This window comes from Mustela nigripes, chromosome 13, assembly GCF_022355385.1.
Source record: "Mustela nigripes isolate SB6536 chromosome 13, MUSNIG.SB6536, whole genome shotgun sequence".
NCBI classification, from domain to species: domain Eukaryota; kingdom Metazoa; phylum Chordata; class Mammalia; order Carnivora; family Mustelidae; genus Mustela; species Mustela nigripes.
The window spans coordinates 70388187-70400588 of NC_081569.1; the positions used below are offsets into that span (position 1 = coordinate 70388187).

Below are 12402 nucleotides of genomic sequence, written 5' to 3' on the forward strand. Positions count from 1 at the left end.
GATTGAGCTGCATCAGGCTTCTGCTTACCAGGGAGTCTGCTCCTCCCTCTGACCCTCTTCCTGCTTGTGTTTGTTGTCTCTCTCAAATAAATAAATAACATAAAATCTTTTAAATAAAATAAGACACAGAGTGATTGGACACAGTAGGAAGGCACCACATCGTAAAAAACATATTTACTGGGGTACCTGAGTGGCTCAGTGGGTTAAAGCGTCTGCCTTCAGCTCGGGTCATGATCTCAGGGTCCTGGGATCAAGCCCCACATCCAGCTCTCTGCTCAGCAGGGAGCCTGCTTCCTTTTCCTCCTCTCTCTTTCTCTCTCTCTGCCTGCCTCTCTGCCTACTTGTGATCTCTATCTGTCAAATAAATAAATAAAATCTTTAAAAAAACATATTTACTAAAGCTATGTCAGGACAAATGCAGGATCTAAGAATATATATATATATATATTCTTATATATATATGTGTGTGTGTGTGTGTGTGTGTATACACACATATATAGTACAATAACTAACTCACTGAAAAAAAATTTATTGTGTTGAAGGTAGTGTTTTAAAATGATACAATAGTTGTATTGGGGTATTGTATTTTTTTTTTTAAGATCTTTTATATATTTGAGAGAGAGAGAGAGAGAAGTCAGCGGGAGAAGCAGACTCCCTGCCAAGCAGGGAGCCCCATGTAGGACTCGATCCTAGGACTCCAGGATCATGACCCAAGCCGAAGGCAGACATTTAACCAACTGAGCCACCCAGGCGCCCAGGTATTGTATTATTTTAAAGTAGGGAGGCAAGGTGGTAGATAAGCTTAAATTTTGAACAACTTTCCTACATTAAGTTGTCTTTCATGAAAGAGCTAGATTAAAGGAACCTCCACTGAAGCACTTGAGACCACGTTCAACATACCCGGAAGGGTAGTCACCCTGTGCTACTCCTTAATTGCAATATTCAGATAATTTCACTGGGCAGCACCTTGCCGAGTATGTAAATACGTTTCTAGGAAAGCAACTGTCGGTAAACAGAGCAGAATAAAGGAAACAAGAAGCATTCACTCTTCTTCCTAGAAGTTCTTATTTGGAAAAAAAAAATACCTAAGAAACTGGTAAGAAGGGTTGCCTCTAGAAAGGGGGGCTGGGTACTGAGGAATAGATGATGAGAACTTCATTTTCTCTATCTACCATTCTATGTTGTTTAACTTTCAAAACATGATGTGCACATAGCACATACTCAAAAATAAACATTAATTTAAAATAATTCTTTGAAAAATTGGGGTTCATGGGGCAACAACTATGTAAACTAGATTAGAGAAAAACAAAATTTGACATTGGAGGGGTTCCTTCTTATCCCAAACTAATGTGAAGTGACAAAATCCAAGACTTGGCAACACCTGCCCGCCCTCCAACATATTTGTGCTTCCATCCCCTGCGTATTGGCTTTGCTGCCCTCCTGTTACAGGGGACTGCTTTTGTTTTTCTGCTAGCAGGAACAGATTTGGGCTAACCTTGGACACTGGTTCTTCAAGGCTCATGTGGGCCCAATGCAGGCAGCTGGCTGGAATGAAAGCACTCATCTCTATCCACCGGCACTGGGAATTAAAAACAAGACCCAATGGACTGAACCCACAATCGTCACCTCATTAGCATGATGCTGACATCATGTCTCCCCCACATATACCTTTATGGCTAAAGGTATATCCAAGCACCCAGCTTTCTAAATCAAAACCACAGGAGTCTGTTCCTCTCTCATTTTTGTTCTCCACAATGTCTTCCCAATTTTACTTTAGATAGATCTCTCAAATTTTGCCCACCCATTTTCTCCACCTTTTCTGATAATGACACGCAATCAGACTCTCATAATCTATTTCCACCCCATCCTAGCTAGTTTCTTGTTATTGCTCTTCTATTATCTCACTCAAGTTTTCTTTCAAAAGCATACATCATCTGACAACTTCATTCCACTATATATTATATCAGGATCTATCTATATGTATCTATTTTTCTACCTATAAAGTTATGGAACTATAGATTACTCCAGAAAAATGGTAAAATAACTAAAATAAAATAAAGGTCACCTGCCCTTAAATTCTCAATATCAATGTCCTAATTCTCAACTTGGAGTAATATTAGAATCACCTGGGAATTTGTTTATGTGAGAGAAAGAGCAAGAGCTTGCAGGTGCTTATGCTTATTGGGGGTGGGATAGGGGAAGGGCGGGAGAGAATCCTCAGCAGACTCCCCCAGGAACAAGAAGCCAGGAGCTGAAGGTGGGGTTCCATGTGGGGGGATGGTTGGGGGTACTGGGGGGCTTGATGCTGGGCTTTACTTGGGGCTTGTCAATCTCATGCTCCGTGAGAGCATGGCTTGGGTTGAAACCAAGAATTGGACACTCAATTGACTGAGCCATGCAGGCACCCCTCATCTGGCAAGCTTTTTAACCAACACATAATCTTCTTCCCACCCTTCCTCCACCAATCTGATTTGCACTCTTAGAGGAATAGAAAACCCTCTTCCCTCTCCTCCCCAGCACTGAAACCCTGGAGAACACTTTTGCTGTTGTTGTTTTTAAGATTTTATTTATTTTCGAGAGAAAGAGAGCATGCTCATGAGCCAGGGGAAGGGGCAGAGGGAGAAGCAGACTCTCCACTGAGCAGGGAGCCTAATGAGGGACTTGATCCCAGGACCCTGGGATCAGGGACAGAGCCGAAGGCAGACACTTAACCCACTGAGCCACCCAGGTGCCTGAGAACACCTTTGTTATTGACGGAAAAGTATTATGTCACTTAGCTATGCTAGGGAAGAAACAAGCTTTCAGCTATATAGTAATTCAGATTCTAGAAATCTTCAGCAGAACATATTTCAACCAGGGCCTCCACACATACTGCTGTTCCTTCTGTCTGTGGACCTCTTCTTCCATTTCTGACTCAAGTCCTATTCATTTTCCAGATCTTCAAAACTGTCCTTTCGTCACACCCCATTCTCTTTATTGGCACACACACACATACACACACAAAACAATCAAGAAGGAAACGAACAGCTATTTGTCTCTCTTCCCCACTAGACAGTGAATCTTAAGGGACAAGTCGGCTGTATATACCTTCTCCAGTACTGAGCACATCAGTGTTGTAGCTGGAACTCGAATGAAAAACAAACCTCTCTTTCCATATCTAATGAAATTTCTTCTCTCACTTCTTTTTCAAAGTTTTTATTTAAATTCCAATTAGTTACATACAGTGTAATACTAGTTTCAGGTATACAATAGAGTGATTGAACACTTGCATACATCACCCTGTGCTCATCACGGCAAGTGCACTCCTCCATCCCCATCGCCTACTTCATCCTTTCCTGGCTCGCTCCCCTCCGATAACCAGCAGTTCGTTCTCTATAGTTAAGGGTCTGTTTCTTGATTTGTCCCTCTTTTTTCCCCGTTGCTCATTTGTTTTGTTTCTTAAATTCCACATAGGAGTGAAATCATATGGTATTTGTGTTTCTCTGACTGACTTATCTCACTTAGCATAATATGCTCTGGCTCCAACCAGGTCATTGCAAATGGCAAGATTTCATTCTTTTTTATGGCTGAGTAATATTCCATTGTATGTGCGTACCACATCTTCCTTTAAAAAATATTTTATTATTTATTTTTAGAAAGAGATAAAGAGTGTGCAAGTGGGTGGGGGATAGGTAGAGGGAGAGAGAGTATGCTAAGCAGGTTCCATGCCCAGTGTGGAGCCTGATGCAGGGCTCAATCTCGTGATCCTGAGATCATGGACCTGAGATGAAATCAAGAGTCAGATGCTTAACTAACTGAGCCACCCAGGCGCCCTCATGTCGCTTCTTTGTTGTCCATTCATCAGTTGATGGACACTTGGGTTGTTTCCATAATTTGGCTCTTGTAGAAAGTGCTGTGACAAACTCTTCTTTTCACTTCTTATGTCCTGTCCACAACTGGCAGAACATAATTTCTAGGAGGGCTGATGTTTAGTATGTGGCTAGGAACTGTGTACAAATGCTGCTGGGTTTGTCTGGTCCAAGCTGTTTGGGTTGGAGAGCCAAGAAAAAAAATCTTTTCCTCCCCAATGTTAAAATTAAAAATATTTACCTCCAGGAACAATACTGGATATTTAAGATAGGAAGCCTAGTAACAAAATGAACATTTGTGAGGGCAGCATCCAACAAAAGAACAGCAACATCACTGGCTTTTCAAGCTACTTATCTTCTAACCTTCCCCAACCGGGAATAACTCTGGAATCTGAGTTTATTATTCATTTGTTTTTTGAAAATAGCTTTACCACATTTTTAAGTATCTCCAAACAATAAATTGTTCAGCACTGTTTGCTTTTGAGCTTTGGAAAAGTGGTATTGTTTTGATGTGTGACGGTCCATGGCTTTTCTTTTAATTCAACTATGTTCCTAAGACTTGTATATAGCTGTGGTCCATTCATTTGCATTGCAGTATACTACTGCATTACACGAATATATCACAATTTATATGTCCTTGTCAGTGAATGCTTGGGATGTTTCTGGCTTCTTTGCTCTTATGACCAATTCTGCTACAGTCTTGTACACATCTCCAGCAGCATCTGTGAGTTTACCTAGGGTATATGCCAAAGAGTAAAACCACTGAATAGGTGTAGGTTCAGGGTTATGAAACAATGTCGAATTATCTTTTGAAGCAATGGTCCAAATTTACATTCCCAACCAGCCAGCAGTGTACAAATTCCTGTTGATTCAAATCCTCACCAATAGCTTGTATTATTAGGACATGGGAATTGGAATGTCAGACTGTAGCATTTTTTGTGCCAGAAGGTGGCACTCCTGACGGGACGGGCTGCTTTCTCTTGACCATGTGACAGTAGAGCCTGACCTGAGACCTTGCCTAAGAGATGAGCCCCTGAAGCTTACACTTCATTGAATCCTGACTTTGGGACAGTGCACTAAATAGAGACAAAAGACTTTGCGGTGGATACACAGGCATCCCAGAAGGCAATCAATCATAGAATGTGGGACCTGGAAGGGCCCTAAGGCCAAATCCTTCATTCTATATTTAAGGAGACTAAGGGCCCAGACAGGGTAAATGACAAGTTCTCTGAGCTAATTAGTCTGAGAACTTGTCTCTGGGGCTTTTGGTTCTTAGTCCAGGGTTTTTAACTTTAATTTGTTTGTTTATTTTAGTAATATAAAATGCCATAACCTGATTAAATTAATAATAACTGTAAGTATCCAAGTAATTGCCAATTTATTTATTTATTTAAAAATATTTTATTTATTTGACAGACAAAGGTCACAAGCAGGCAGAGAGGCAGGCAGAGAGAGAGGGGATGCAGGCTCTTTACTGAGCAGAGAGCCAGGTGTGGGACTCGATCCCAGGACTCTGAGATCATGACCTAAGCTGAAGTCAGAGGGTTAACCCACTGAGCCACCCAGGCGCCCCGCCAATTTATTTTTTAAACGTAGTGGTTTGACTTGTGTAACTGATGAATATAGTAACTTTAAAGTCTTTGCTTATGAGGCAAACAGGGATAATATTTAAGTCCAATGAGATAAATAGGGGAAAGATGTAATCTCCACAATTATGATTTTCAGTATGCAAATTTAACAGGGCTAAAAGACACCTATCTCCTGGTGAAAATAATCTTCAGTTTTATGACTGACCATCTTCATCCTTGATCATCCTCCGCACCCTGGACAAATGCTGAGCACCACCTTAGGAAGCCATTTTTATGAGGAAGGCAAGCTTCAGATCCAGTTGTTTCAATTCATCTCTCTCTAATGAGCTCTCATAATCAAGCTACCATAAGAGGCTGGGAATTATTTGTGGACGTTATGGTAAAATAGCCTTAGTAACTTGAGGGTTTATAATCTTAGATGACTTTACGTGAGAATGTAGAAAAATACTGAAAAAAGGCCGATTTGCATCTGAGGTATACTTAGCAATCTTCAGAGTGTGCATAACAATCAAACGTGGCAGGATTCCATGCAGAGGAATTTGTCCTCTGGAGTCAAAGGCAGTAAAAGTGGATTTAGGGAAGGGGAGAAGGACTGCTTACTTGGAAGGGAGCTTCTGTGAAGGGATGTGGCCTCAGAATCCTTCAGAAGACATTTTCATTCTGGAGCTGCTGACTTCAGGAATTCCCTCCCCAGCCCCACCCTGCCTAGCTCCTCCTCATGCTGAGACTCCATTTACCACGTAAAAATATCTTTTGGTTTAACAATGTCTGTAGGCTGGCAATAAAGGCTTTCTGTGAGGTGTCCTTTTTAAATGGGGGAGCTGCTTACTATTTTGGGGTGGGGGGCTTAGAAGGAAAGAAGACCAAGAAATTTTGCTGGGACTGCAGACCGAACTACTGAGGTGATCTTGGTTCCGGTTTTCCTCCTAGCAGTCATTTTAATCAGCACTTCCCCTACTTAATGAGCTTGCAATGCCATTACATAATCACCCGGCTCGCTGGATTAATGATGAAAAGAGGAACTGATTTTTCCAGTTGCATCATTTGAAGTAAATGTTAACTTTCTTTCTGAGTCCTTAGTTAACCGCATTAGTGTGACAAATATGTCTTTGTCTAGCATAAGTAATTAGAATTTAATCACTTTAACTGCATCTTAATTATCCTAAATGAATTGGAAGGACATTTAATAGCAAAGATTAAATTGCCTTAATGAACGATTTTTGTGACTCCATCAATACTTGAATCCCGTTAGCCACTCCTCTCACGAACTTCACCTGCAGTGAGCATGGAGGTCACTAGGTGGCGCGCTTCGCTCGTTTATTTATTTAATTTCCAGGGCCATTGATCTGTTTCAGGAGACAACAGGAAAGAAAGCGAAAATCTCATAGTTTATTGTGTTCTTTTGATAACCTCTCTTTGGGACTATGAGATCATCACCAGATGCAAAAACGAAAGTAGTGATTTCAGAAACTGTCCACTCTGAGTACCCTATGGCATATGCAAAGGAAGATGAGAGACACCGGATAACTGGAAACACCTAGTGTTTGAGGGAAATTCTAAGTTGGATGACTGCCAATTTATACACAGAGTTTTAGTTAATTTATTATTTTTTGTGTACAAAGTCCTAAAACGTGAGTAGCAGGCAAGCTTGGGATAGCAAGACAGGCAATGATCTGAAGCAAAGAAATCTAACTGCTGTGCAAATGAAGATCTCAGAACACCAATGCCTGAAAATATGGGAGGTTTGGGTCTTTGGGCCCTCCTCCAGGCAGGAGTTCCAATGGGCCAGTCCTACCCAGAGAACACATCCAATGATTGGGTCTTGCCCACCAATAATTGTTTAAGTGAACAAATGGACAGGGAGACCTCGGTTGCATGTCTAGCTCTCATACTGCCCTACATTGCCTCTGGCTGCTTCTTCAAAAGACAGCAATAAAAGTTCTCTCTTATGAGTCTTGAGTAAAAAACAAATAAGTTTCCATAAGTAACCTTCCTTGTGAGTCGCAAAGGAATATACACACTCTCCACTAGCAAGACCTTTACTATGCAGACACTTTCTAGATCAGGTGTTTATGACAATAAATCGGACACCTCCACATTCTAGGTCCACTGACCTGGTGGACCTGTACTAGTAGGCACAGGGTGGAAAGTAAGAGCGTTCTGTGCTTTGAGCTGGGCAAGCTGACTTCAGGATATCACTGCTTTCCAGTTGTGTTACCAGAGATAAGTTATGTAACCTTAATGAACATAGAAAGAGGGAAAATAATAGTAACTACCACATAAACTAGTGGTTCCCCAACTTTGCTGCTCAATTAAATCACCTCAGAGCTTTTAAAAATCCCAATGCCTAGGTCAGGCCCTGGATTTTAGCTAGAAATCATATTTGTAAAGGTCCCTAAGTGATTCAAAAGTGGAGCAAGATTTGGGAGCCACTGAAATAGAATATTAAATTAGATCATATATGTCCCAGTACAGTACCCGACTAATAGGATGTACAGAACAGATATAAGTTCTTTCCTTATCAATTGCCATGACAAACTGGATGGGTAGTATTTCAGGGACTGGTTCCATTCAGCTGGGAGGTTTACCAGATTGTCTCATCTAAAGGAGAAGAAAGATTCTAGAAGCTAGTATTTTTCCAACTTTATGATAATGTAACACTTTTTGGGAGAAACACAAAGTAGATGATTCTATAGCAAGACTCAGTAATAAAACATAAGTTCCTATGTTTGCATCAAATCATTAGACTGCCTTGTGATTGGTCTAGTCACATAATCCAATCCTATCACTTCAGGAGGAAATTAAACCTCTTAGTATTAAGTTATTTGTCACAAAATAAAAACCTGTGAAAATCTATTGATAGAAGACAGGAATTTATGATTGTGCAATAAATTCACAAACATAAGAAATCAGTTTTTTTGTTTTACTGAACATTATGAGGCTGACACTTCTCATGTAGAAATAATGTGGTTTTCTTCTCCCAAAAGTGCTTATTCATCTTATTTAAATAGAGACATAAAGAAAATAGCATTTAATGAATACTTGTTGAATGCTTTTGTCAGAATTATGAGAAATCTATCCTAACTACCATGAGTTCTATAAGACCCTTCTTCTATTGCTACCATAGGCTGGGGACCATTCCATTTTATCAAGAGTGTGGAAATTCTGCTGTTTTAACTGAAATGAAACTAGTCATTTCTCATCAAGGCTTCTTGGCTGAATTAAAGCATTAATCTGGTGTTTATTCTAATATGCAGAGTTTACAAAGAGCACTGAGCACTTAATTGAAGGGCAAGGCTTCTAACAATGGATTTTGAGGAGCAAGACAGAGAGAACCATTTTTTAAATTACCCAACTCCATCAGATTTGAGGATTTTCTTTTGTACAGGAAATCAAGAATAAATTTTACCAATACACCCTGTAAGAACTATTTTTTCTGAGAACTTTGAGTAGCAATGTCCTTTTGATTAGCTGAATTTGCCACGAAGGTGGAAATGATGACATCAAAACAGCTCATGTAACAACCTTCTTAAAGACCTCATAGATTAGAGATGACTATAGATTTTCCCCAGCACGGATCAAAGGGACTGAATTGAACGTTTTAGCTTAATGATCCAACCCCTGTCACACCCATAGGGACTCAAATTCCGATTTTATAAGCAGGTGTGCACGTGTACTCAGACATACACAGAAAAGCTGCCGGGGAGGGAGGAAAAGATCAATTATCGACAAAGATAGGTTTGATCTTTTTGATTACTTGACTGTGCTGGTGAATGTTCCTGGCGGGGCCTCGAGATTTCTCATGAACTTCAGAATATTAGCTATTAGTTCTCGCTTCCTTACTACAACTCTTCAAAGGCATTCTACCCACTTTCCAGCAGGAAAACGGGGCCAGCCTGGGGCTGGTGGGGTCCTGTCCAGGGTCCTGACGCTGCACCAGAGCTCCAGGCCAGTCGGCCTCCGCAGGCCCTTTCACCCACCCCACTCAAGAGGAAACAAAGCCCTCGGAGCTCAAAGCCTCAGGGCTGCCTCCTGACTCCTGTCAGTTAGCTAGAAGGGGAAACAACAAAACAAAGGAACCACTAATCCACGCTCCTAGGACTATATCCTCCAGCCCCAACCTCCTACTTGAGTCCCACCAGGGTCACCTTCTCTACTCTGACCCTGCTTTCCTCAAATAAAAACGTGCCAGCAAAAGTATAATTATACTTTGGATAGAAAGTCCAAACACGTATCTTGTTTAGAGAAGTCAGAGCTGGGGTGTAATGTGGGGGTTGGCAATTTTGTCTCATCACTGGGGTAATAACCAGACATTGTTGGAGACCAAGATATATTCCTCCTCCACACCCCTTTCGTACCAGAAAATAATTGTTGTTTTTAAATCAGCAGTAGAGCGACGTAAAAACAAAGCCACAGCAAGCATCCCTTTCCTCTCCACAGCTCACTGAACCAAGGGCTTCTCTGGTGGCAGGCGGCAGCCTGCAGGGGGCGTGCGAAGCTATCGCACCACACAGCCCATCAGGCTTCCCCATGGAGGGAATCTGGGAGGGCAGGATGCCAGCTCCCTGAAGGGCACTGAGGATCAAAGCATGAAGATGAAGTAAGATGCAGCCTGGGCTTTCAGTTATTTTGTTGCTAAAATTGGTATGTTTGGCACAGTCTGTCCCAAGTGCCAGTTGTCAAATAGCTATGGCAGCGCCTGGGTCTTTAGTGACCACTACAACCCTGGGGCCAGCAGGTTGCTCTGACTGACCCTAATCACCCTTTGGTTATTTCCAAGGGGCCTGTAGCTTGGGGCTGCACCCACTGGTGGGACCATCAGAATGGGGTTATTTGTCTCAGGTGGCCAGCCTGCTTGTGCTGACAATAGGGTCACCACACAATAACTACAAGACGACCTCAAGTTGTCAAACAGTGGGCTCCAATCTTCACCATATGCACACTTCTTAACACTAGGCATTCCTTTCCTCCCTTCCCTGGGGTTTGAGCTCGTGGGGAGTGCAAGAAGGAACAATTATCCCCAAACCCTCAAGGGATCAGGCGCAGGTGCAAAGGTCCATGGGGAACATTTTGGTGACTGGGGTGAGAAATTTTGGTTTCCTGCTGTGCTGCTGTGTGTGTGTTTGGTGGGGGGGTCCCCAGCCGACTCCCTGGGCACATGGCCACCATTCACCCTGAGGGGGTGGGGGTTCTTTTTGACTTCTCCTGACAACTGGCCACCCCCACCACAGCGTGTTGGGAGAAGGCCACACCAAGCCTTTTGGAGGCACCCCCTTCCCTCTGTTCTAACCCCCTCCCAGTCAGTCCCACTGGCTCAGGGGCTGTGAGGCTGGCTGCAGTTGGCCGCGCCCCACAGGCCCTTTGTTTGAACCAGAGCCGCTGGGAGCAGCTGCACCGTGTGAGAAGTGGGGCGAGAGGCAACCAGTCTGCTTGGGGCCTTCTCTTGGGCCCAGGAACCCTTCCAGTTTCTGAGTCCCAGTCCCAGTTTTCCTCCTGGCCCAGGAGTCTTTGAGATTTGGGAAAATGAGGTTCCCAATGCCCAACACTGCACTGCTACTTCTTGGCTAACTTGGCCCAGGGAATTGGGGGGGGGGGGCAGTTGAAATGTCACCCGCCGGGATAAATATTAACAAAAAGCAAATGGACTTGCGTGGAGGCCAGTTATCAATCAACCAGACCGCAAGGCCACTTATGGCAAACACAACCCAGGTTGGTCCCTGTGAGACTTTCTCATGGCCACCTCCTGGCCGAACATCCCTCCTCTACCCCCACTCTCTCCCAGGCTCCAGTTCTCCTCCAGGTCTTTCCGGGGCAAATTCTAGATGGGAAAGGGGTGAAGTCCCGGGTGTGGGAGACTGGGCAGTCTCCCCAGGGCTGTTTGGAGGTACCCTTCCTTCAGGTACCTCAGAGTCGGAGGGGCCCAGCACCCACCTCTGCCCAACCCTCTGGGCCTTGCCTCCTCCGTATGCGGTGCTCTGCCCTCTGGTGGGTGCGTGTTGCAGCCTCTTCAGATGCTGACAGCTCCCCTACTGGGGCCAAAGCCTTCTGAAATCTTTAATTGGAAACTAATCTCTTCAAGTCTTAATAGGCGCCCACGTCAGAGGCGGAGGAGCCCACCCACCCATAGAGTGCGGCCCGCCCACCCCACCTCAGATGAGATGCGGCCCCCAGCCTAGCTGCACTGTACTTTAATGGGGCAGCAGCAAGATTACATTGAGGGAACACGTATTGATTTTTTTAAAGGTAGTTAATTTGATGAGAATTTCCTCCCATCTCCCACCAAGCCGATGTAATTTTGTAAGGAGAAGGCGCCTCCCCAAACATGCTGCCAAGTGTGGAGGTTTTGACTCTCCGCAACAGACTTCATGGAATCTCGGGTACAGGGAAGGGCATGGAGAAGCCACTCTGCCAGTGAGCGAAGGAGCCACCTGGAGGGGTAAGGACAAGGTGGAGGGGTCTTTAGAGCAGCAGCAAACCAAACTGCAAGGGACACCTCTGTGCATGGAGGCTGGTGGTGGGAATCCCCCTCCTCCAAGCAACGTCCCACAGCCTTGGCAAAAGTGCCCTGCAATGCGTTTGTTTAAGTCTGCGATCGAGCCTCCTCGGATCATCTGGAGAGTCTGGAAATGGCCTGATTCCCTCTTTACCCCATCTCCGAAATGAAAATATTAAAGGGACAGCTCATGGTTTTTCAGTGATTTTAAAATAGGTTGTGGTTCCTGAAGTGTAATGGGATTGATTCCAGTTGGGCTTGCTCTGCAAGTGCCCCCAACCCAGCCTTTCCCACCCGTTTAATTAATTAAAGAGAAGAAAATTAAACACTCGAAGCTCCATCTGGGTCCTAGGATGCAACTCCACCTGGGGGTGGGTGCCAAGTTTTGTGCTGCCAGAGTCTCCGATTTTCCTTTTATTATTATTTTCTTTTTTCCAAAGAAAAAGGCCGAGTGCCTCAGGCAAGCATGACT

General features: G+C 43.7%; 1 protein-coding gene across 6 annotated transcripts in view; it reads right to left on the reverse strand.

The window, feature by feature from the left end:
- ONECUT1 (one cut homeobox 1) overlaps window positions 1–12402 on the reverse strand; it is a 43581-nt gene that overhangs the window by 27351 nt on the left and 3828 nt on the right. The window contains exon 2 of one of the 6 annotated variants that reach the window (XM_059372858.1): window positions 1496–1579. The exons of 2 other annotated variants lie outside the window; for them this stretch is intronic. In XM_059372858.1, coding sequence (XP_059228841.1) covers window positions 1512–1579 — 68 coding nt within the window. In that variant the 3' untranslated portion in view covers window positions 1496–1511. Of the gene's footprint in view, window positions 1–1495; window positions 1580–3630; window positions 4583–5255; window positions 6784–11610; window positions 11866–12402 lie in introns of those variants that run through there. 3 more of the 6 variants (XM_059372857.1, XM_059372860.1, XM_059372859.1) reach the window with 3 other exon arrangements.